Source organism: Protopterus annectens, chromosome 2.part1 (genome assembly GCF_019279795.1).
Source record: "Protopterus annectens isolate FY-2018-M chromosome 2.part1, PAN1.0, whole genome shotgun sequence".
Classification (NCBI taxonomy): Eukaryota; Metazoa; Chordata; order Ceratodontiformes; family Protopteridae; genus Protopterus; species Protopterus annectens.
In genome coordinates, this window is record NC_056729.1 from 1,260,798,744 (window position 1) to 1,260,826,240 (window position 27,497).

The 27,497-nt window shown below is 42.1% G+C and overlaps 1 protein-coding gene across 3 annotated transcripts in view; it reads right to left on the reverse strand.

Annotated features, from left to right (window-relative positions):
• Positions 1–27,497, reverse strand: part of LOC122794421 (low density lipoprotein receptor adapter protein 1-like) — a 1,120,082-nt gene that overhangs the window by 26,227 nt on the left and 1,066,358 nt on the right. Inside the window, exons 8-9 of one of the 3 annotated variants that reach the window (XM_044062792.1) lie at positions 21,685–21,719; positions 229–257 (exon numbers count right to left, since the gene is read on the reverse strand). The exons of 1 other annotated variant lie outside the window; for it this stretch is intronic. In XM_044062792.1, coding sequence (XP_043918727.1) covers positions 229–257; positions 21,685–21,719 — 64 coding nt within the window. The remainder of the gene's footprint in view (positions 1–228; positions 258–21,684; positions 21,720–27,497) is intronic. One more of the 3 variants, XM_044062791.1, reaches the window with a different exon arrangement.

The window sequence follows — 27,497 nt, forward strand, 5'->3', positions numbered from 1 at the left end:
TGGCTTTGTTCAGATTTCTTGTTATTAGAGGTTGAGAGGTATGATTAAAGCATATTTACTGATTTTAATTTAAGGCTACACATTTCACACAAGTCATCAAAAATGGACACCAAATAACTGTTGAAAGATGAGATGCATACTGATCACACAAGAGTAACCTGTAATGGACAACAGAACATTGTATAAATGTGGATATAATATTTATAAGACATAAATAAAAACTTTTACCTGTCATTTGCTCCTCATTATCCACAGCGCTGCTTGTAACAAAATACAGCATATCAGTTCATGGCTTAACAGGTGGAATAAATTAATTTCAGTGGAAAGTAGTGTGTTTAACAGAAAAAAGATGAAGAGGGCCAGTAGTGAAACATGATTAGTCAAAATAACTGGACTACTATGTAAACAGTAAACAACTACACCACGTACAAACGTTTATTCTGGACAGCCAAAATGAACATCATGAACACCTAAAAAGAAAGAAAGTGTTGGATTTCACAAAAAAAACGTATGAGTCACTGATTTTGTACTGATGTATGACCTAGCATTTTCACAGACAATAAAGTGAAGAAAATCATTAAAGCTTCTATGTTGAGCAGTAGTCCATAGCGTACAATATCTGTTCTCTATGCTTTACAGTCCTATGTCAAAAAAAACTTTTACACTTTATCAGCTGCTTTTACTGTAATTGTGTTCTTCCTACATTATTACCTATTTTTTGCTGCGTTCTCTTAAGTGTTCAACTGCTTTTATTCTGCTGCATTTATTACTGCTTTGTTAGCAGCCTGATTAAATGTTTCTGTTATTCTAAGCATCTTAGTTTTGATTTTAGCACTTGTGCTTCAGGCAAGTTACTTTACATTTATGAAAGTTTTTGTGGTCTACACTCTTGTGGACAAACCCTTATCAAAACTCTCTCTCCATAAGTCTGCCCAAGTATTCGGAACACTATGTCTGGACACTTCCTATCAGTTTCTCCTGACAGCCTGGTCGACATGGGCATACTGAGACAGTGTAGCAACTGCCTCATATTTACTGGCATCCCTCTTCTCCTTGCATGTAATTCATCTGCTTGCAAAAAATGCATCTAAATCAGTAACCTGGAATCCATGCTCTCTTGTGCCACAGTCAGTACTCCTGACAAAGAGGAGATTGCCTGCACAAATACCTAACCACTCACATCACATAGCCAAGCACAACATACACCCTCCTATGCACCTAAAAACTTACCTAAACACACTCACTGACATTCCGCACACAACATCAAACACATCACACACAGCAGACAACACACCGGTGTCTCACAAACACAGCCAATAAGGCAAAAAATGTAAACTATCACAGCCCACAAGGCATAACAATAAACCAAACATACTAGTCATTGGTGACTCAGTTGTGAGACACACTGATGTCACCCTCACCAGGTTCGACAAGGAGAAGGTCGCAGTCAGTTTGTCTGTCTGGTGCCAGAAGCCACCACATGCACTTAAGTCTCTCCACAACAAGTACAACTTTGTCACTGTCCATGCTGGTGTGAATGAGTTGAGCTCTATCTCCTTGGACTAAATGAAGAGAGACATAATTAAGCTCTTAGAGTATGTGCCCCAGACAGGTATGGCCCTAGCCCTAAGCAGCATCCTACCTTCACCAAGAATGAAACCACAATACCAAAAAAAAAACTGACTTCAACAATTGGTTTAGTTTCTGGTGCCATTCCAAGGGGATCCAGTATCTGTCTGCCTGGGTTGACAGGCCTCAATGCTTTGCCAGAGATGGCCTCTACCTGTCACCACTGGCCACGGCTCTTGCCTCCCCCATTGTATCTTTTTTAGGCACTGTCCCAAAGACAAATCTTCCAACATAAAAGATCTGTCAAAAAGCAAATTGAAGGTCATGCTGCTTAACACTAGAAGCCTTAACCTGAAAATGCACTCACTGGAGGCTCTCCTTGCACTGGAAGATGCAGATGTCTGTGTGGTCATAGAAACTTGGTTCAGGGCTGCAGACAGCACCCCAGCCTTACCAGACTATACCTCCTTCCACACATTCCGACCCAAAAATGAGGTTGAGAAAACTAAGTTTGGTGGAGTCTCTATCTTCATTACGGACAGGCACACCAACAGACTGGTTTGCCAGCATGACACACTGGAACTACTCCAGGTGCAACTGATAGTTGGCAAGACAACAATCCAAGTTATAGACAGATATAGACCCCCCCCTCCATGACTCAAGACTATGCTGAACAGTATGCCAATGCAGTATACAAGCACCTGTACAACTGCATGGATTCAGCCATACCCAATAGAACTAAAACCTGTTCCTCAAGGAAACACAAACCTCTTTGGTGGACATCCTCTATCAATAGGCTTTACAACAAAAGGAAGAAACTGTTGTCCAAGTGTAAAAAGGAACAAATTCCAAATGGGAAAAACTCCCTCCTTAGCCTCAGCAAGTAAATTAGATCACTAGTGAAAATCTCCAAAGCCAATTATGAATCTAAACTAGCCCCCAAAACAAAGGGAAACCACCAATCCTTTTTCAGTTTCATTAGGAACCTCCATGGCAAAGCCCAGGTTTTTTTCCAAATTAGTACTTAACAGTATCACTTATACTGATCCTGTTGACTTAACCAACCTGCTAGCAGATAGGTTCAGTTCAAACTTCACCACTTACACCCCACCAAAGTCCCTTTTGACATCACCAATACTTGTCCCGCACCTCACATCTCCAGAGATCAAGTGTTAAAGACCCTATCCAAGGCAAAGAACACAGCTTCCATGGGACCTGATAGTATCATAGGCTGTATTCTGCACCATCTCCAGCAAGAACTAGCTTTGCCATTGAGCACCCTATTTAACCACAGCCTGAGTACAGGCTTCATTCCAGCAGAGTGGAGAACTGCCACTGTCATCCCCTTGCAGAAAGGTGGTGTGACTACTGTCTCATTAGCTTGACAAGTTTGATCTGTAAAGCCATGATGCGTATTATTATGGATCTCAAAAACAAGGACATGAGCAATTTCCAAGCCCTTGACCACACACAGTTCGGATTTGTCAAGGGCAGATCTTGCCTGTTGAACTGGTTGACTTCTTTGAGACTGTCACCAAGGCTCTGGATGAGGGAAAGTCGGTACATACAGCATACGTCGACTTGGCCAAGACTTTTGACACAGTGCCCCAGTCGGGCATCATCGAAAAGCTAACACAAGTTGGAGTAAATCGCTATCTCATCAGGTGGGTGGCCTACTGGCTCACAGACAGGACCATCAAGATCAAAATAGGTGCCTTCACCTCTGATAGCAGACCTGTCACTAGGGATCTTTCCTGAGACCCCTACTGTTTGGCATCTACTTCTCAGAGGTCCAGGCAAAGACAAGAGGCCTGTGGCTGACGAAGTTTGCTAAAGACTGTAAGCTGAGTGCTGTCATTGGCTCCCCAAGTGATGTTAACATACTGCAAGAAGGTCTCACAGCAAACTAATGACCGGTGCCAAAGTCATGGTCTCAAGTTAAATGCAAAAAAAAAAGTATCATCATACCATTTGGCAAAAACACAGCCTCTACTGATTACCACATCAATGGCAACCCCCTAAGCATACAACCTGTGGTGAGAGACCTAGATACTCAGGTTGACAACAATCTCACATTTGACCATGATGTAGCAGCAGTGGTCAGAAAAGCCTTTTACTTGGTTAATCTCATAAGTAAAGGGATTGCATCCAGACAAAAAAGAGGTTATTGCCTTTCTATACTCCTCCCTCATTAAACCAATAATTGAGTATAATGCCCTGTTTTGGTATGTACCTTTCCAAACATCTGTACCAACTCTATAGGCCACAGAAATACCGCACAAAGAGAATCCATTGCCTCCAACACCTGTCCTACGTGAACAGGCTCAAATCACTCTCACTCTACTCGGTTTCGTACAGATTGCTCAGAGGTGATCTGTGTCTTGCCTACAAGTCAATCTCAGACCCTGCCCTACCAGAGATGCTCCATATCCATAAGTCTAACTGCTCATGCATTACCTGCCCAAAAGGCCTGAATCTAATATGCAACATCAACAAAACCTGCTGGAGAGACAGGTTTGTCTCCCAGAAGCTGCCCATTCTCTGGAATAGACTTCATACATGTCGAACAGAGTACTTCGCTGACCATCTTCAAGCACAACCTTGATAAGTGGATGGGAAACTACAAATTTGTCTCCCGTATGTTGTACACATGTACAGATTTTGGGGATAAACTCTTGGTTAGGCTTTTAAGGTCCCCAGAGCCATTAGCCTAGTAACCAGTACTGACCTGTTTTTCACACACACACAAACACACACACACACACACACACACACACACACACACACACACACACACACACGCGCGCACACACACACACACACACACACACACACACATATACACACAGTGCTTTATAGTCCTGTGTCCAAATCTGTTTTTCGCGCACACACACACACACACACACACACACACACACACACACACACACACACACACACACACACACACACACACACACACACACACACACACACACACACACACACACACACACACACACACACACACACACACACATGCACACAAACCTGTTCAGTGCATAACATTTCTCCTGTTAAGCAGGTAAGTAAAGTAGTCCATCTCTGACCACATCTACGCATGTCCAAGGAAAAAAGAGCAAATTAAATGCAATATATTTTTATTTGTGAGATGGAAGTAAACCACAGTACTGAGAGAAAGCCACAGAGAAAAAGGAAAAACATGCAAATTACACACTGATAGTGGTCAGGAGTCAAAACTGATCCTTAAAGATTATGGAACTGTGAAGCAGCAGTCTTAACAACAAAGCAATCCTGCTGCTCAAATGTGCAAAATATGCATAAGGAAAAGAAAGTAATGGAGTATATAAATAAAGTAAAGCGATTTATCTTTTAATGTCAAAATCAACATTATATACCTTTAGTTTCACTGAAATACTGAGAAAGCAAACTCTCAATTGTGTTAACTGGCTGTTTTGAAAATGTAAAACTAAGATTAGGGTTAGGTGCTGCTAACAAGCTTTTTTATAGTCCCAGGTTTGATTCTATACTTGTATACTGGGACTATTACCATGAAAATTCAACAGCACTCCTACATTATTCACGAAATAAGACAAATGTCCCTAATGGGCTTATGTACTGCACAAATGAATAACAAGCTGAAAGAAAACTGCTTATTGGATTAAAGAGGATAAATTCTCTGTGACATATATTTTCATTACATATTTTTAATCTTTTTGTGTATAATCATTTAGTTCACGTCAGATATTTCTGCTTCGTATATTTCTTAACTTGTAATACAACAACCAAGAATGATCATATTTTGCAGAGGGGAAAGATGTACTCAATGACACAGACATCTTCCACTTCTGAAACTGAGTGCAGCATAAGTAGTAAATGTAAAACAATTATCTAATACCACCATGTGGTCCTCATCGTGAAACAGCCCCCTCCACCACCTATACAGACACGATTCAACAATGTAGCTTTGATTCACAGACAAGCCTCATTAGGCATGTAATTTGCATACCACTGTGGGGTCATGGTCATGATGACATAGTCCAGGTGTAAACAAAGTACCAGAAGAGTGTCACTGCAGGAGTGGGGGTTCAGAAACAAAGGAAGCAAACAGAGGTGGAGCTGAACCACTGACTGTATCAGTTGCAATCAATGAAAGGAACAAATGGGAGTATTATAGAGAAGTCATAATGCTTTAAGCATTACGTAACTAACCCACACTCTAAAGAGGACAGCATTGAGTGCAGTTCTAATCCTTGCATCCCCTATCTTTATGAACTGAACATTCCTCCAAACTATACTTATGTATTCAGTGATAAATGCTGCAACTCCGGTATGCTAAACTGCGCAATGGAAGTCTGTTTGTGGTGTAAATGCTAAACTATTTAATAGAAGGTTGATTGTGGTGAGGCTTTTATAAACTTTCTTGTAACACTACCACCAGCTGTCTGCCATGCAAATTAGTATTGCAGGGTTATGCTGGTTTTATACAATATTTTTTGAGTTTGGCTCCATTTCCTTGGATGACAATATACAAATTTACTTGGTTATTTATGCTAATTCATCCTGTAGAAATAAACTTCAACAGCCCCCAGCACATTCTTTTGATCTCTTTAACCAACATTAATGTTTAATCAAGGAACTCCTTCATGAACTGAAACAATTACTACTTTATTCCTATACTCCACTACTTAATGAGGTATAAATGCTGACTTCTTAAAAATCAGTTGATTTAATTTCAAAATATAATCCGTTCAGAAGCAATGCAACCATTTAATCGCCTCTTTATTAATAGTCATGGTAACGATATTAGTGATGATACTACAAAGAGTTAAGTGATAGGATACAGCAAAACCTAACTGATAAATACTGAGGAACAGACAAAAGCCAGCATTTGCGCTTGTTTCCTGCCTTTCCTGTAACTAGTCTAGTCCAGATACAGATCTGCTGTATCCAGGACTGTTGGCAAGCTTCTGAGGCCCCCAAGCCCTTCTGTGTTGGAGGGAAGCCTTCTAGCTTATCACTGGGAGTGGTAAGCACTAGGTAGCCTATCTACCACAAGAAGAGTGGCCCAGAAATTGTAGTTATTGGCTGTTTGCGGAGATTTTCCATCTCTTTCAACTTTCTGGTTTAAAAGCCCGCATTTGTGCTTGTTCCCCGCCTTTCCTGTAACTAGTCTAGTCCAGGTACAGATTTGCTGTATCCAGGACTGCTTGTAGACTTCTGAGCCCCCCCAAGCCTTTCTGTGTTGGAGGGAAGTTATCTAGCTTATCAGTGGGAGTGGTAAGCACTAGGTAGCCTATCTACCACAGGAAGAGTGTTTTTTCGACCAGAAATTGTAGTTTATTGACCATATGGGCAGTTTTTCCATCTCTTTCAACTTTCTGGTTTAAAAGCCTGCATTAAGGCTTGTTTTCTGTCGTTCCTGTAACTAGTCTAGTCCAGGTACAGATTTGCTGTATCCAGGACTGTTTGTAAGCTTCTGAACCCCCCCAAACCTTTCTGTGTTGGAGGGAAGCCTTCTAGCTTATCAGAGGGAGCGGTAAGCACTAGGTAGCCCATCTACCATAAGAGGAGTGGTTTCTGGCCCAGAAATTGTAGCTCAATGGCTGTTTCAGCAGTTTTTTCCATCTCTTTCAACTTTCCGGTTTAAAATTCCACATTTGTACTTGTTTCCCACCTTTTCTGTAACTAGTCTAGTCCAGATACTGATTTGCTGTATCCAGGACTTTTTGTAAGCTTCTGAGCGGTGCCAAAGTCTGCTCTTCAATTTTTCCCTTAGATCTGCTAGTTCTCTCCTCTCCTGCACTTTTATTAGCTTATTAGTTTAGCATTTTACCAGACTTCTTGTAGCAATTATTGTAGCACACAAAAGTGCTACCAGCTCTAAACGTTCTACAAGGAAACAGCTCTAGTATTTTTTTTTAATGACCACCCCTCCAGGCATGTCTAAAGGTCAGTTCACTGTGCTTTCTCGTATTAACCTGGTGAACATGGGCATCCTCAGGCAATGTAGCAACTACCTCATGAACACTAACAACCATCTCTTCCTACCTCCCAACACTCAGACTTGTGAGAGATGCACTTATATATCCAAATTGGAAGGCACACACTCTCCAGCCAAGACTAGAATATCTGGTCAAGAGAAGAAGGTTAACACTTTCACCACACCACATGGAACACATAGCGCTCCACAACACACACCAGCACTGCCTTCATATAAAAACACAAACTATACACCCACCTTCGCGGAGGCTCTCAATAAAAATCTACCCAAACAGCAGAGACCTCCAAGGCAGAAATGCACCCAGCCACCAAAACACAACACTAATCATGAGACACATAATTCTCCTAAACAGTGTGCCACTCAACCAAAGCCGCTAAGACAAAACAGCATGCCCAACACACTAGTCATAGGTGACTCGATAGTGAGGCACACTGATGTCCCACTCACTAAGTTGAATAAGGAGAAAGTAACAGTCAGCTGCCTGTCAGGCACCAGGATCTGCTACATAACGCACGCACTCAGGTCCCTCAACAACAGGTACAAATATGACTCTGTTGTTGTACATGTGGGTGTGAATGACCTGAGACATACCTCGCTGGACTACTTGAAAAGAGACATAGAGGAGCTCTTGGATTATGTAACCCAGGTGGGCATGACCCTAGCACTGAGCAGCATCCTACCATCACCCAGAATGATACCACAGTACAAGCAGAAAATGATTGATTTCAACAATTGGCTAAGTTTCTGGTGTAATTCTAAGGAGATCCAGTATCTGTCTGACTGCAATGACATGATTGACAGACCTCGATGCTTTGCCAAAGATGGCCTGCATCTGTCACCCCTGGCCTTCTGGATACTGGCCAAGGCTCTTGCCACCCCTATAGTGCCTTTTTTAGGCAGTGTTCTAAAGACCAAATTACCACTGTAACAGCTACAAAGAAATGCAGTCTGAGAGTCATGCTGCTCAATGCCAGAAGTCTAAATCTCAAAATGCACTCACTTGAAGCACTCCTTAAAATGGAGAACATTGACATTTGTGTTGTAACAGAGACCAGGTTCAAGGAAGCGGAAAGCACCCCTACAATACCAGGATATAACTCATTCAATACCTTTTAGCCCCAGAACTTGGACCGAAGCTCCAAAGGCAGTGGTGTTTCCATATTCATAAAAGATGTGCACACCTCCAGACTGGTAGCCCAACATAATGCATCTGAGATACTTCAGGTGCAGCTAACATTGGGTAAGGCAGCAATTCAGGTTGTAGCTTGCTATAGGTCCCCAACCATGTCCCAAGACTCACACTCCACGTTCCTAAGCACCCTGGAAAATATTAGGGTCTGACCTAACACTCTCATACTGGGTGATTTCAAGTACCCCCCGATTAACTGTGAAAACCACTCATGTACCAATACACTTGCCCAATGCTTTCCGGAATTCATTAATTCCAATGCTCTAGACCAGCTCGTTCTTACCACCACTAGAGGTAACAACATCGTTGACCTAGTCATTATTAACATGGGCGAACGTTGCTCTACACCAATAGTCTACTACTCCCTGGTTAGATCTGGCCACTAGCTAATCACCTTGGAAATCCACATCCCCCTCCTCCCCCTCCACAAAGGTAACTACCATAAAAAAACTTCTCCAAAGCTAAATCTGGGCTCTTAAAAACAGAGGTGGCTAACTTTAAGACACCCATGCAAATGGAGAATAGTTGCATGACCACAAAGTCATACACCAATGCACTGTACAAACACGTACACAAATGCATGGATCTTGCCATACCCAATAGAACCAAGAAGCTTTCCTCAAAAGAAAAAGAAGCCAATCTAGTGGTCCCCTGCCATAAACAAACTCTACAACAGAAGGAGGAAACTGATGGGGAATAAGGCGAAGTCCCAAGACTGGAAAAACTCCCTTATCAGCCTCAACAAAAGGTTGAGAACCCTCATCAAATCTTCTAAAGCTAGCTATGAAAATAGAATTGCAGCAAATAGCGAAGACAATCATGAGGCCTTCTAGTTATGTAAAGAATTTACACTGCAATACCCAGATTTGCTCTGAGGTACTGCCCAATGGTACCTCCTATACAGAGCCAACAGATATTGCCAATATACTGGCTGACAGATTCAGTGCTAACTTTACTCCTCTCCCCCCAAAGGACCAGTCTCAATACCAGTAGATTGCCAGGCAACCAGTATTGCTGCTGCACAGGTTAAAACATCACTGTCCAAGGCCAAGAATATAGCTTCTATGGGACATGACAATATCCTTGGCTGTGTTCTACATGAACTACAGAGTGAACTGGCACCTCACCAGTGTGCCCTATTCAATCACAGCCTCAGCTCAGGCTTTGTCCATACCGAATGGTGCACTGCTACAGTCATCCCTCTCCACAAAGGAGGAGTGACTACAGACCCTGGGAATTATCGCCCAATTAGCCTGATGAGTCTGATATGCAAAGCTATGGAATGCATCATCATGGACCTAATAAACAAGGATACAGGGAATCTCCAAACTGTGGATCCTACACAGTTTGGTTTTGTGAAGGGTAGATCATGCCTGCTCAGCTTGGTCGACTTCTTTGAGTCAGTCACCAGAGCTGTGGATGAAGGCAAGGTGGTTCATACAGCCTGCCTTGATCTGGTCAAGGCCTTTGATACCATTCCCCACTCAGGAATCAAAGAAAAACTCACTTAGCTAGGCATCATCCCCTGTATCACTAGGTGGGTTGCAAACTGACTCACAGATACAACCCACAGTGTGAAAGTAGCTGACTTCAAGTCAGACTGCAGACCAGTCAGAAGTGGAGTCCCACAGGGTTCGGTCCTGGGTCCTCTCCGGTTTGGTATTTACTTCTCTGAAGACCAGGTCAACACAAAAGGACTCTGGCTGACAAAGTTCACAGACGATTGCAAGTTGGGAGCTCTTACTAACTCCCCAAGTGATGCTGACATCCTACAGAAAGGCCTCAATGACACCAATGACTGGTGTCAGAACCATGACCTTAAGCTCAATGCAAAAAAAAATGGGTCATCATACCCCTTGGGAAATTCCCAGTTTCCTTGAATTACCACATTGATGGTAGTCCACTGAACACAGAAGGCATTATAAGAGATCTGGGAACACAGATTGACAGCAACCTCTATTTTGACCACCACGTTGGCACTGTGGCAAGAATGTCCTTCTTTGTGGCATATCTCATTACCTAAGGGTTTTGCATCCAGGAAGAAAGAGGTCATTCTCTCACTCTAGTCTTCCCTCATTAGGCCAATCATCGATTACAATGCCACATTTGGCATGTACCTCACTAGACACCTGCAACAACTGGAGAGGCTGCAAAAGTACCTCACAAAGAGGATCTTAGGCCTTAAACACTTGTCCTATATGGACAGACTCAAAAAAACTCCAACTATTCTCTGTTTCATATCACCTACTTAGAGGCAATCTCTGCTTGACTTGCAAAGCCATGTCTGACCCATCTCTGCTAGAAATGCTACAGCTAAAGAAATCCCAATCTCTCCACACTACACGCTCCAGAGACCTCAACCTCATTACCACAATCAACAGAATATGCTGGAGGGACAGGTTCATAACCCAGATACTGCCCATGCTATGGAATAGACTTCCCATACATGTCAAGCAGAGCACCTCACTGGCCCTCTTCAAGAGAAACCTTGACGAGTGGGTGGGAAATAGAAAATTCACCCCAGGGATCACTCCATTAGCTCTATTCAACAGAGGCATTAGGAACTAAAGTCAGGTGGCACGATGTCAGGGTAATCCTATGGGCTAGGCTTGTAAAGGCTCCAGGGCCATTAGCCTAGTACACAGCTATGAACATGGATCTAAGCTTCACTGAACTTGAACAAGAGTAACTGCTCTTTGAAATGGTTTGCTGCCATTACAATACCTTTTTTTCAGTTTTAGTAACACTGACTTAATATATTTGGAAGAGTGACCTCTACCCTTTCAAAACATGTACACAATACATAGAAAATTTGTGACTCCCCAAATTCCACACCTCCAAAGAAGGAGGTTTAACCATTGGACACCTGATCCTCTCCACTCTTTCCTTGCTAATCAGCCATCACCTGGGTTACTAGTAAAACAAAGGTCACTGATATTGTAAATAGAAATTCTCCTTGCAGCCCCCAAATCCAGTATTCTACAGTATTAAACTAAATAAATGCATATTTTTGTGTGTGAGGCAATTTTTTTCACATGCTAGATGCAATAATCTGCTTATACTAAAGCATTAATAAACAACAATCTTAAAGGGAAATGAGAAATTCTAATTGCATATCTGTGTGTGTGTGTGTGTGTGTGTGTGTGTGTGTGTGTGTGTGTGTGTGTGTGTGTGTGTGTGCGCGTGTGTGTTCATGCACATGTGTGCATATGCAAATATATACAGCATCTATTTATCAATATATCACTCCTATCAACCACCCATCATTCTAAGCAGCATAACTTCAATGGATTTTATATACACTTCCACATTCCAGGTTTGTTTCTCATTTCACACTAGTTATGAATGTCCTCACTTTTACCCTTCTCCAAACAGATGACTCTTACTTTGGGAGGTCTGTCATGGCGGTTGCTAAGATAACTGTTCTGTAGCGGACTCTTGTTATAGCACAGAACATCTACCATCCTGGTTTAAGCATGCCTCTATACCACATTTAGTTTTCTCGCCATACTTCTGCTCTCAGGCAGTGTCTACCTAACTATAGCGTCCCCAGGATAGATAACACAATAATTACTTCCCCTTGTAGACATTTTCCTAACAACAATCCCTGGTTTCAACTATGTATCTATAAACACAAAACTTTATGGAATGCAGGCCTGAGTAGAAATCTGTTACCTTGGTTTCCAAGCAATCACACAACTGAAGATTCAGGATGCTGACTTACATGCTTTAGCTTCTCCAACATTATAGACTGTCAGAAAACAAACAGTTTAGGCAGTGGTAAGTAATTCCTTTTTCAAAAGCCATTTGACTGTTATTCTCTGTCCTTCTTATGCTTTAACTATATCTGACCCAGACAATGTCTTTCATATTGATACCCAGATGACATTAACCCTGTTCTCACTGGCCGCGTACACTGCCCTACAAGCCAATGCAATATCTGCTGGGATTTCCTGATGAGTCTTTTAAACCAAAATGTCAAAGATAAACAGATAACAAGTATGTAGAATGCAGTAAAATATCAAATGCACAATACCTGCAACTCTATGCAGTGTGCCTGCATACAGCAGTAGTAGTACAAGAATTTTGTCTTTACTATCACTTAAGATATAAAACAGAAATAGGAAAATCGATGACTATTTAAAGTAACTAGAAAGAAAAAAAACAGCTTTTAAGTACTCATTTATTTGCAAATTGTTATACACATGTAGGGGGTACTAATGTATGGTTACTAAAATGTTCATATTCGAATCTAATGCTATCCATGCCACTATTCCTCACTTCTGGGTCATAGTTTCCAACATTGGATCCGAGCCCACAAATTGTCAGACAGATCTTAGGTTCTAACTCCTCCTACTCCCATAACCCCTTGCTGCCCTATAACCCCTCAGATCTTGTTTGCTGCTTTACCGCTACAGATGTGATTCCTCTGGCTTGAGTCCTTCTGTGGGTAAGTGCTCATTTTCTAATTCATTTGTCTTTATAGTTTTTAAACTTACTTATTGCCTGCTTAGAGTTCTAGGTTTACAGTTTTTGTACCCTCTTAGCCTCTCCTCCCATTCTAACTATTCTCTTATTGTCAGCCCTTTTGGCACCATTTTTCTCTGTTTTAAAAATCTGTTGTAACTTAGGCTTAGATTCATTTCTTGCTCCTACTTTTGAATTTTAATTTTGTTAGCTGTTGTTGTTGGCTTCTTGCTGGTTTTTGACTGTGGTTTGGCCCCTGGTTAATGGTTCTGGTTGTGTTTTGGCTTTGGTGCTTTGTCTGCTGTTCTGTCCCTCATGTCTGACAAACCAGCAGGGTTTAAGAGTTGCTGCTCATGTGGTCGGAAGATACCCATTTCTGACTCGCATGAGGAGTGCCTCTGTTGTTTGGAAGCCGTACACCTAGAGGTTGAATGCAATATTTGTGCCACATTCAACCCCAAGGCCTTGGTCGAGCGCTGTAATAAGTAACTTTTGAATGGAATGGCTCAGGGGGAGGTCCGTTGGTCCACCAGTCTCCGACCAAGCTGGATCCCTCTGACCACAACAGAAAGGCACCCTCTGTCTCTGGGCTTTCCTCCAAGAAGCCTAGGTTGTCAGATTCTAGCTCCTCAGAGTGAGCTCCAGCCTCGGCGCTGTCAGACTGAGGCCCTTGGATCTGAGATCCCGCAAGTCTACTCCTGGATTCAAGGCCTCCGGTTTGAGACCTTTGGATCAGAGGTCCTGGGAGTCTACTCTCAGATCCAAGGCCTCTAGATTGAGGCCTTTGGGTCCAGCCCAGATTAGACCTGCCACAGATCTGACCTCCTTGAATCTGAGGCATTCTAGTTCTAAATGCTTAGATCCGCAGCTGTCCTCGGATCTGAAGTGGATGGCTCCAGGACCTTTGTTGAATCCCATCTGGACTGGGGACTCTCCATTGGGTTCGGGCCCTGAGCAGTGATCTACAGCTCCTGGGCACAGAGGCCATTCTTCTGAGACATATAGGAGGTCCTCAGTGTCTAGACACGCATCCCCAGCTAGGTCATCATCCTCTTCTAGGTCTTCCAAGAGCTTGCTGCCATCCAACATGGACAGGATGGTGAGGTCTTTCCTCAAGGCTCAAGTTGAGTTGGGGCTTCTTGCATTCCCTGCCCATCCAGCCAGGTATCCTTCCCCTGCTCCTACACTTCAGTCTCCTCAACCAACCCAGGTGGTTTTGGTCTTCCAGGACCTGGTGCATGATGAGGAGGTGACAGGAACTCCTAGAGCCCACTTTGTCTGTACCCCATCTGAGTCCCTGACCAGTTCTGCTCTTCCTCCCTCAGAGCAGACTAGGTCCCGGACCTGAGCAGCCACTCCAGAGTCCTTGGGGGAGGGTTCTGGTCGGGTTTTGTCAGACCAGTCTCTGCCCCTCAGTGCTTCGGCTCTCAACAGTCTGGGACCAATTTTATCTGGGGATCTTGAGGCAATGACATGCTCTGCTCCCTTTCCTCACATCCTCTTGCTTGTCAGGGATGGGAAGAGGACATCATTCAGCCCTTCCAGGTAGTAGAGATGACCTTCTCCACTGATAGAGATGCCTCCCTTGCTCTTCAGGGCCCTTCCCCGCCCCCCTCATCTCTGAGAGCTGAGCATTCTTATCCTGCTACCGGTTAGCCTTCCCAAACCAGCTTTCAAGGGATAGTTACCCCACTTTCTGAATCCTCCTCTGAGAACCCCCCTCTGAGAAAGTGCTTTGGAAGAAGACATGAAGAGGAAGCACCTAAACTCTCCAATAGAGACTCTCAGTGAAGATACTGACCTTGATAAAGGGGACAGTCCTGCAGATCTCCACTTGAAGATGTCTCCTTTGGAGACATCCTATTGTCCCTCAAATTGAAGGGTGGATGGTCTTCCCGACCCTTGTCCTCCAAGGAGTCTATGTTCCTTAAGGCATTTGGGAGGGGACCATCTACCATCTGGATTTCCCCCTTGCTGATGAACTGATAGACCTTATTGCCTGCAGGGCATGGAAGGAGCCCAATACTGTGCAGCCAGTGTCCAAACAAGCAGACAAATTCTTAAGTCCACTCATGGATAGACACAGTTTTGGTCAAAAGTGGTTCCTGTTGATGGTATAGTGGTAGTGGCTGCCACTAAAAATGAGTTGCTGGAGTAGAGTAAGTCTGTCCATCCCCCCAACTGGGAATCCTGGGCGATCGACAGACATGGAAAGCAGGTTTTCACCTCAGCTACATTTGGTCTGTGGGTGCTTAATTACTTGCCACACTTCACCCACCTCCAGAGGGATTTGGTTAAGGAACTCACCACTTCCCTTTCTGAGTTGATGCCTACCAAGGACTTCAGCAAAGTGTCTCTCAAGCTATCCACTCTTGCATCCCTCACTAGTTCCTTGATGGGCTGATTTCCAATGTTGCAGAAGGCACCTCTTGAGAGGTAAGCACAGGAATCTCTATTCAGCATTTCACCTGGCTGCATCTATGTGAGTTTACGGAGTCCTTTAAAGCATCCTTCACCAATGCCCCTTTTGATGGATCAGCTCTCTTTGGTCCATCAGTCAAAAACACACTGACCCACAGTGAGCAAGAAGGGAAGACCTTGTCAGCTGTGGAATCAAATTTTCTACCCCTCAGTGGTCCTTTTCTAAGACACAATGGAGTGAGAAATTGTGGTTCCAAAATTCACAGCATTCTTTTCAGGATGCTCAAGATAAACACTCTTCTGCAGGTCCAGGAGAAGGTTCAATGGTAGATCCTGTCCTAGAGGCAGAGGGGGTCCACAAAATCATGGCTCCAGAGAACCCTTCTCTGAGAACCCCTTCCATTTTTCCTGATGTCCTGACTATCCTGCCCTTGAGGCAGTCTGGGGTCATTTGTCTCTGCACCCTTTGGCCTGGGCAAACATCACAAGAGATCATTGCGTGCTAAGCATTATTTCTAGGGGCTATTTTCCCACCCCCTACCAGTCAGGAGACTTTTTCTGATGTGCCATCCCATCAGAGGGAGTTAGCTTAGCAAGAAATGCTCAAGCTTCTTTAGAAGAGGTCCCACCAGGAGAATGAGGTTCTGAAACTTACTCTCGCTTCTTTCTGGTGCCAAAGAAAATGTGGGGCTATGCCCAATGCTGGACTCAAGTGAGTTGAACCTCTCCTTCAAGAAGTCAAAGTTCCAGATAATCACTGTCCAGTCCACCCTGCTGCTTCTGCACAAGGACACGTGCTCTGTGGATATACAGGATGCATACTATCATATAAAAATAGAAAGGCGCTCCCAGAGATATCTCCACTTTCATGTGGGGGCCAATCATTACCAGTTCCGGACCTAGCCCTTTGGTCTCACCACAGCCTCCCAGGTGTTCAAGTGCATGGCAGTGGTGGCAGCTTACCTGAGATTGCAAGGATTCCAAGTGTTTCCTTACTTCAACAACTAGCTCCTCACAGCTTCCACGAAGCATTGAATGGTTGCAGCCACTTAGTACCTTCTTCGCCTGTTCAACCAGCTAAGAATTACTATGAATCTAACTAAGTTGAATCTGATTCTGAACCAAAATTTGGAGATTATCAGCATCCAGCTAGACACTCTGTCAGAAATTGCAGCCTTACCTCCCAGGTATGCTCAACTAATTAGATCCCAAGTTCAGTGCCTCCTATTCTGTCTCATCCTCACATCCGCTTCATACTCAGGGCCTTGGAGTCCACGGTGGAGGCAATCTATCTGGTGCCATTAGCCAGATTTTACATGATGGTTCTACAGTGGACTCTAGTGAGCCAATGGTTTTCTCTGTCTCACCCTATGACAGCTTCCATCCACCTCACTCTGGGGTGCAGGCGTCATCATCTTTGGTGGATTACGTCCCCAATATCCTCCTGGGCAGACCCTTTTCTTACCTCCTTCCATTGCCATGGTGACCACAGATACTTTCCTGCTGGGGTGTGAGGGCATTGCTAGGGAAAGATGGTCCAAGGTACATGGTACACTGCAGGGACCAAACTGCACATAAACATACAGGACTGCCCTCCTCTTGGTACCATTGCAGTGCACATGGACAACATAGCAGTAGTATGATACTGACACTGAGGCACAAGTTCTTATCTGCTTTGTCGCAAGGGCATGATAGTGTGAGAATGGGGCATGCCTTCAGGGTGCTTTCTCCTTGCAACACACATTCCCGGGGAGACCAATGTGCTAGCAGACAAGCTCAGCAGAGCTATCTTGAGTCCTCATGAGTGGTTGCTGAATCCCTCAGTGGCAAGAGAGATCTTTTTCGCTGGAGTCAACTGAGTTGCATTCTGTTTGCTTCACTTCTCAATCACAAATGTAGCAAATACTTCACCCTGATTCCCCTAGCTGGAGAGCCCCCCGGGATGCTCTAGTTCATGATTGGCCTTCAGGTCTCCTTTACGCTTACCCTTCTATACCTCTCATTTCCAGAGTGCTTCAGAAAGCTCAGTGCCTCAAGGCTCCCTTGATCCTCACTGCCCCCTTCAGGGCTTGGCAGGTGTGACTCCACCTCCTCAGGTCTCATCTGAAGTACCCCCTTGGGTACTGATTTCCCTTCCAGATCTGATATCTCACCCTTCTCATCTTTCAATCCCAAACCTTCAGACTCTTCATCTGACTGCGTGGTTTCTCCACTTCCCGTAATTCTAAACCAGTCTAGACTTGCCTCTCCCATCAGAGACATCATTCTGACCTCTCAAAAGGCTTCCACCAGAAAGGTCTATTGTAGTAAATGGAAAAGGTTCTCTATTTGGGCCAATCAATGGAATCTGGATCCCTTTTCAGCTCCCATTCCAGACATCTTATTATTCTTCTCATCTCTCTTTCAGTATGGAGCCAGTTTCTCCACTATTAAGCTGCAGGTGGCTGCCATCTCTAATTTTAATGTTTGTGAGGAACTTACTTTTTCTTCTTGCCTTTGTAAGGCCTTTTTGAAAGATGCCTTCCTTCTACGGCCTCCTATCAAAAATCCCTCTCCTCCTTGGCACCTTCCCTTTGTGCTGCAATCTCTTACACAGAATCCTTTCAAGAGTGCTGCAACTTGAGACATTAAGTTTTGTCTTGGAGAACCACCTTTTCAGTGGCTACAACATCAGCAAGATGACTTTCTGAATTGCAGCCTTTCTCAATCAATCCTCCATATAAAATTTTTCATAGAGACAGAGTGGTTCTCTCGACTTATCCCTCTTTCATGCCCAAGGTAGCCACTGAAGCAAATTTGAATCAAACCATTCAGTTGCCAGTTTTCTTTCCCAACCATTCCAATAAAGGAGAGTATATGCTGCACAGGCTTGACATACATAGACAATTGTGATTCTATTTAGACAGGAAGAAGAGCTTTTGCAAATCTGTTCAACGGTTTTGGCCTTCTCTAACAGACTGGGTTGGGCTGTGTCCAAGATTACAATATCTGATTGGATATCCTAATGTATTTCTACGACTTACACTTCTAAGGGATTGCCTTTACCAGGACCTGTCAGAGCTCATTCCACTAGATCTGTGGTTGTGTCAACTGCCTATTTATCCCAATATTCCTTAGATGACATTTGCGCTACAGCCATCTTGTCTGCTCCTCGTACCTTCATTACTCATTACAAACTTGACCTAGTTTCAGGGAACAGGGCTTCCTTTGTCTCCACAGTTCTTTGGCATGTCATTCCATTAGGCCACTCACAATTGTAGGGTAGCTGGGGACTCTGACCCAAGAATGAGGAATAGTGACATGGATAACATCAGATAAAGAGTTATGCACTTACCATAACTTGGTATCTGTGTTATCCTAAGTCACTATTCATCACTATCCCTCTCCTTCCACCATCCTGTTGGATCTAGAGGAAGTGGAGATGTCCTGTCTGGTGGTTCAGGTCTACTCTGGCCATCTTCTAGCTCTGGGACAAACTCGATCTGAGGGGTTAAAGGGCAGCAAGGGATCATGAGAGTGGAAGGAGCTTGAGCCTAGGATCTGTCTGAAAAGTTGCCAGCTCAGATTCGATGTTGGATCCTACATCCCAGAAGTAATGAATAGTGACATGGGATAACATAGATGCTAAGTTATGGTAAGTACATAACTCTTTATTCTAGAACTCGATTACTATGGATCTTGAACAGATACTTTTGTGGTTCTTACAAATGTAGTCTTTGATTTTTCTTCTACTGTGTTTACTTTTAGTAGTATTTCTTATATCCTGGGGTGAAGTATTCTAGGTAGCTCCTAGACAAAGTCAAAAAGGTCAGACACCAAAATGATTTACCAGAACAGTATCTAGCAGAATTTCTGTATTACAGTCTCCATTAATGTACATTTTGCTCAAGCTCTGACCTTTCTTCCAAGACTTGCTCTCAAGTGTAGAAGCTAGTCTACTTCTATGTGTAGCCTAGTGAATAGTCCTAGGCACACTGCTGAAGCAACACAGATGATGAGCTTTTAGCAAGTTACCTATTATTTGCCATTATTATGTGTCTCTAACCAAGCTGACCTAAACCATTCCAGGTGCCATTTGATCCATAGTGTAAACCTTACACACAACACTGACAATGTGCCTACAATTACATTAGCAAATTACAGGAAAGACTCAACCTGATTCCATTTTACAACATTTCTGACATCCATTTATCCAGGACAGAAGTAGGAAAGAAATCTGCTGATGGCTTGGTATTAAGCCACTGCACAGAAACAAAATAACTGCTGTATTAGTTATTTAAGAAACTTTTAAGTGCTGCAGTTTGTTTTTTCATTTTTTTTCTATTTTATTTAGTTTACTTTTTATATTGAGAATGTGAATAAGGGCGGCCACGGTGGTGCAGAGGTTAGCATTGTCGCCTCCCAGTGAGAGGTTCTCCGGTTCAATCTTAGGCTGGGGTGCCTTCTGTGCAGAGTCTGCATGTCCTCCCTGTAGTCACATGGATTTCCTCTGGGTGCTCCAGTTTCCTCCCAAAGGCATGCTGTAGGTGGATTGGACACTCTAAATTGGCCCTAGGTGTGAGTATGTGCATGTGTGTGCCTTCTGTGGAAGATTGGGTGACGGGCTAGCAACTTGACACCGTAAAACTTTACTACCAGTCATGAGCAGACAGGTGATCCGCTGTGGCGACCCCTAACCAAGAAAAGCTGAAAGAAGAAGATTGAGAATGAGGATAGATTTCTTGGTAGAGCAGGGGGTAGTAACTTTTTGAGCTCTCTGCTTAAGCTAGACCATAGTACACACATTACATAGCCTCAGGACACCACCCAAACCTTTAACTTTCTTCACACTTCCTTATTAAATCAACTGTATAGAAAGAAGGCAGTTGACTAGGAAGAATTGTAAGAAAAGGGGTTTATAAATAAGATACAATGTCTGTACCCTAACCTTATAAGACTACAACATTTGGATTCCTATAAATCAATGAGGTTCCCAAACACCTTATCCATAAATCTTTCTTTTTAGCTGATGCAACACATAGACTTGCTTCCAAGGGAGGGGCAAGCATAAGTTCACACCACATTTGGCCCCTCTAGAAGTATGGAGACACTGACACTCCAAGGGGACCTTGTATGGAGACACTGACACTCCAAGCGGACCTTGTATGGAGACACTGACACTCCAAGGGGATCTTGTATGGAGACACTGACACTGAAAGGGGATCTTGTATGGAGACACTGACACTCCAAGGGGACCTTGTATGGAGACACTGACACTCCAAGGGGACCTTAGGAGAAGATTAGTTAGATTCAGCTGTAGTAAAAGGACTAAGTCAACTAGAGTGTTAATTTGTACCTTCAGTTTGAGATACGTAAACATGAGTCCACTATATTGAGTTTGAAAGTGCAAAGACTGAGTTATCATATAGTACCACTGATATTGCTGTGTCACATAGTGTTCCCTTTCCACAAAGTACATTGATCTTTCAATTAGTATATATAAGCAGTGAAAGGTGTGGGGTGTATCCCCCTTCCCCACATTAATGTGTGCAAGGGGGGATTGTTCTATAAAACAATTTAATGAGTTCATTGATTTTCAAAAGTTGTCTGTCCTTCCTTTCACTATGCATTTTCTGTCATTTCAGAACTCACAGTTACTAGTCTCAAAATTACTATAAGAAATTTTCATAGGAGGTTACTAGGCTAATGGCCCTAGGGCCCTTACAAGCCTAGCCAAATTCAATTCTTGTTCCCTTAAGGGTCTAGAGATAATGTCTATGTTATAAGTAGATCTAAATCAGCACTATCTGCCTCTATCCAAGAGGGACACAGCTGAAACCCCTGGGGTGGTATGCTTCCCTGTATAGACAAAATTAAAATAAAAAAAATGGAAGATGAAAAAGAATTTAATAAGGAAAAATGTTTGGCAAGTATATATAAATAGCAGTACAACAAGGTAAAAAAAATGTTAAGGCTATACATGATAAAAGATGTAAATGGCATTCAATTTGGAAAATCTAAGTTACATTTCAATCTATGACAGAAAAAATCTTACCTTGAAAATGCTTCATCAAGTTCATCATCTGTGTCCTGAAAACAAACATATAAATATATATTTCCTTATCTAAACTAGAAAACACAAGACAAATCAGATACCACTTTCTCTACAAAGTAATAACTTTTTCAGCAGCATAAAGCACAAATGTACTTCTCAGTGTAACTTTAAAATGATCTCACAGTTATTTCAATGCACTTGAAAAACATGAGAACATTAAAAAAAGAAAGATACCAAGTACACCACGTATAAGGGTGGCTCTTGCTATGGCTACACTGTGGTTTGTGGCCTGTTAGTTGAAAATGACACAAAAACTGTACTCCTGTTCTACAATACAACTGTTGTGAGACTATGCCAACAGTCCTGCAATCATCACTTAATTGGGGAACTATAGGCAATTTTTACTGTTCCTGATCACCTGAGTCACTTCTTCACATTTTAAGCTGGGTAACTTGTACAACCTGATTAAACAGACCAAAGACAGGTTGGGTCATTGCATGCACTTTAGATAAAAGTGGCTCTTTTCATGAGTGACTGTCAAGCGGGTTCCTATCACATTGTTGAACTTTTAAAAGTTCGAACGTCATATGGTCGACACCATATGATCGAACTTTTAAAGGTTCGAACGTTTCAACAGAGATCCCCGTACAGTGTGGTAATGGAAGTTTTCCATTGTCTGCATTGTAGTGCGATCTCGGAGTTGGTATCTTTAAAGAGCGGGGAGTGTGGGGGGTGCATGGGGGCTTGCCCCTCTGCTTATGCTTTCAGGTAGGTTTTTTTCTATTTCTTTTTTTTTTTAATTTAATTTTAGAACTTTTAAGAGTTTGAACATATGGTCTCAGCCAAGTTTGATTATCTGATATAGACCCCTGTCAAGCTTTGGTGAGGTTAAGTAGTTTGCTCATGCTCACACAGTGCACAAGCTATGCTAATAGAACCAAACCAAACGAAAGCTTCTTCTGTAGCACTCATGAACAGCCCATCTATGCTCCCCTTTGTGATGTACTCTGATGTAACTGCTTGTTTTATCATAGGCTATGACCCTACCTATTCCATTATGCAGGTGTGCATCATCAGCATCATTACCAACTAATGTATTTTATGTATTTGTTAACCAGGGGGAGGGCTGTGGCAAAGACACTTTCCTACCATGCATGACCTGGGTCAAACAAAATATAATATATCCAAAGACAACCTGCCAAAAGGAGTGGTCCCCACAATACGTCTCCAAAAAATAAAGAATAATAAGAAATAGTCACAAAAGAGACACAGACAGCTGTAAAATCCAGAATAAGGCCTTTACTGAGTGCAAAAAACACAAGTGCTTTCACATTTAAGCTTCATCAGGTGTACTCAAGCACTATTAGAACACACCTTTATACATCCAAAAACGTCACATGATACACTATCACATGACCATAAATATAAAAATATAAAAAATATGTCTAAAAACATTTATAAAAACATTTTCAAAAACATTTATTCAAATTAAACATGTATAAAATATCACCTACGTAAAGGTCTCATTTTAAGTCTAGGTCTCAAAGGGATACACTCATTCAGCCCATGTCCCTCAGTACTCCTCAGTTTAGTAATCCAAATTGCCTCCAAATTCTCTGTTTTATTGCATATATCACCAAACCTCAAACTCTCATGAATCAGTCCAATCACCCTAAATCTAAAAACATGAGAAACGTCTGTATTAAGGACATGCTTAGCTAATGCATTGGTCTTGTTGCCCTTTCTGATGTTATATGAATGTTCCCTAATACGGTCCTTAAGGTACCTATCTGTCTTGCCAACGTAAAACTTCGCACAGATATAACAGCAAGCAAGATAAACCACATGTTGGCTTTCACAGGTGGCAGAAACCTTAAAATAGAAGTCTCTGTCTAGATCAGGATGATGAAATACCTTATTACTATCAATATACTCACACCAGTTACATCGTCCACAAGGTCTAGTACCTTCTTGACCAATGTCCATCCTGTCCTCCTTAGGGTAACATAGCCTCCTCTTAAGTGATTTATCGTTTCTGAAACTAAACCTAGGAACAGGATCAACAAATCTCGCTATATCATGATCAGTCATCAAAACCTGCCAATGTTTTTTTAACAATATCAATGTATTTACTTACATCCGTAGTATACTTCAAAGAAATTTTCAAGTTAGTGTGAGTGGATCTCATCATAACTTCACTAGAGGAATTAGTCTTTTTAGAGAAGTAAGGTTTAGCCTGCTTACCTCTCCTCTCTACCACATTTGGTACATGCCCTGTGAGGCATCTATCATTATATCCTCTGTCCTTTAAAAACATCAAAACCCTATTTAATTCATGATTAAAATCTTCATCCCTAACATTCAGTCTAGATGCTCTCATCACTTGATTCGTAACAATATTCTTAAATACAAGTGGTGGATGTGCACTGCTGCGATGTAAAAGGTGATTAACGTAACAATCTTTCCTATATTGCTTTGTATACATCTTTCCTTCAAAGTCTCTAAACACAACTACATCCAAAAAATCCATACTCTCACTTGACATCCTATATGAAAAATGTAAGAAAGAGGTGGTATTATTGACATAACTCATGAAATCAGTAAACTGTTCATCATTCCCTTCCCACAAAATAAAAACGTCATCCACAAATCTCCGATAAAACGAAATAAGATGACTGAAGGGACCTTTAAAAATATACTCCTCCTCCCAACTGGCCATAACAGCATTGGCGTAGCTATTGGCACAGGAAGTGCCCATAGCTACGCCATTGCACTGTCTATAGACATGACCACTAGACAAGAACATATTGTGCTGTAATACCAATTCTAAAAGTCGAAGTAGCAAAATAATAGTATCAGCAGTGTACTGCGTAGAATTCCTCAAAAACTCTTGTGTAGCTACCAACCACTCTGTATTTGGAATCACTGTAAAAAGAGAGACCACATCTAGAGTAACAAAGGACGCCATAGAATCACTATGCATAGAAAAGAAGCTATATAAATCCTTCAGAAAATGCTCAGTGTCCCTAAGAACATGCTCTCTATTGTTCAAGGCTGGTCTCAAGTGCTTTTCTATAAAAATAGAAATGGATTCCATACACCAACCTCTACTGGAGACAATTGGTCTCATAGGCGGGCTTCTAATTGACTTGTGGACCTTTGGTAGTCCTTGTAATATAGGTATTGTCGGCTTGTTCACTATTGACATCTCCGTTGCTTATTTTAAACCTGTCTCGCTATGTTAAACCCATTTAACATAGCGAAACAGTAAAAAGCAACGGAGATCTTGCTTTCTCCATTGCTTTTGGCCACGGCTCTGATGTACTGCGTAGGCATGCACAGTACATCAGAACTGCCGCGGATAGCAGACAGCTGTGGAAGGGCAGCAAAGAGGCATTATACAATGTCATTATTTAAGAAAAGTAATTATTTCTTTTCTTAAATAATGTCATAGTATAATAGCAATAACCCACTTCTGGGTGTGGGTAATGCGGGATTTACCCACGGTTGTCTTCGCCCTTGGGACCAAACCACGCCAACCGTGGGTAAATCCCGCATTACCCACACCCAGGCGTGGGTTATTGCTATAATGTAATCTGATTACAGCACTTTCGGCAGATACAGCTCAGTTTTGTCATGTAGCTTTTGGTTTGTAAGGCAGAATCCATGTCATCCATTAATCAACATTCTATAGGTAAGGACAACAATGTATTCCTGTGTAATTATCTTTAACACAGTTAGTATTACTACCATTTCCTGATCAGTGCACAAGGGACAGTGTCAGCACTGTTCTCTTGTAAAATTATAATGATATAAGTCACTGTCATGCCATCACCTGATTATTGTGAAATAGGTTCTGTTCTTGCTGCAGTCACTACATATCTCATTTACTTTTAGACAATGTCAGTTGACTTATTTTATTTATTTCAGTTTGATAAGCACAGTTATGTGGACTTGTTAACAGACCTGTTTTAGCCATTAGACATGCTGCATCATTCCACTTTTAGTGGCCTCTTTAGTGGGTAGGTGTGGAGAAATGCTTACTGAATTCAGCTTAGCAGAGTACAAGTACAATCTCATATTCCCCAACAACTTCTGTAGTATTAAAAATATTTCAGTAGCTCCACTGGATAACTGCATGTGCTATTACAACTGACTGAGAGCTACAATAATGGGGGGGGGGGGGGGGTTCCTTTTTGTTTTCCTGTTTATTTTTGTTATTACGAGGTAGGTCAGTGTAACCATTGGGTTAATGTACCACAGGAAGTGTGCTCGCATTTCTCCTCTATAAATGGTATGTTGTTAGCCAGTGTCATGGTCATCTGATTACAGTGCTGTAGGTAGGCAGAAGCATGCCCATCCCTTATCTACCATGTCTTTATCAAGTAATTGGTCATAGTTACTAAATCATACCAGCAGGTTCACGATCATCATTTAATTAGTGCACTAGTGATAGAGACTCACCTCTGTTCTGCTGTGCAACCATATATACCACTATGAACAACCAATCAAGTCATCAAATTACCGTAAAGCACACAGTGTATCCATATGCTATTCCACCAATCAACCGTCTTGACATTTTTAGCATCATCCTGTCCCACTATGCAAATGTTGTGTCATTATGTCAGGTCAGTTTTATAACTTGATTAGTATGCCAAGGTTTCCTGTCTGGAACATAAATATTGTATAGTGCATGGAACATGGTAATTACGCTTCAATGTTTGGAAAAAGATAAATCAATTAAGCACCAGAATGGAGTGAGATCTGATCTTAAAAAAAGTTAAGCACACCCTACTACAGTTTTTACGTCTGGATCCTGTGCCAGGCAGCAAAACCTCCCAGAACTGCCCAGCAAATGACACAGCAGAACAAAAGTTTTGTTTCTGCCTGCTGTCCATGCCAATATGATGTCTTTAACTTCCTCTAAACAGTTAGAAAGTTGCTGGAATAACTGGATGTGTGTTTACATGCATTTTCTGAAGGCTACAAAGTCTGAATCTTAGATGTGTGTATATCTCTCAACCTCTTAGAGGAAAAAAATCTGGACAAACCCTAAAATGATGGGGGGACAAATAGGGACAGATTTTAAATATTGTCCTTACAAACTTACAAAGTTGATAGAATAATAGTTTTTGCATTGGCATGAATTTTTCGAAGGATGTAGATTCTTAAACTCAAGTGTTTGTCATTATTTAATGACAACAATCCTCAGCTATTTGCCAGAAAGGGACAGATTTTAGGGGGAACACACCAAAAATATGAGGCAAAATTCTGGCCATTCTGCGAAAACATGTACAATTGAGTGGTATGTAAAAGTGATTTCAATCTTTAGTGGTTTGTCTGAAAAACTGATTTTACGAGGATCACACCAAAATTTTGAGGCTAAAATTCTGTATTATCTGCAAAAATCTAGACAGTTAAGAGGCAAGGAAGGTAAGTGTAATCATAATGGACTGTGTTACACTGCCTTTCTGATGGCATCTGCTAAGTGCTTTATGGCTTTAAAAGCCAGCAAAGCACTTAGCACTTTTCTTTTTCCTTTTTTTTACTGTAACTTGTAGTGCATGGAGCAGACAAATATCAATGCACTACAAAGAATTATGATTGTTACCTAATATTAGCTGTTGTTGGATGCTTAGATTCACCTCTCAAGCATTGCTCTTGACATGAACTTGATATCCATGTCTCTAACACATAATAAATGGATTATGACTGGAGACCCAATCATAGGTTCATAGGTAGGTACTAGGCTGTTGGCCCTAGGGCCTATATAAGCCTAGCCAAAAAGGTACCCTGGTTTTCGCCACCCAAGA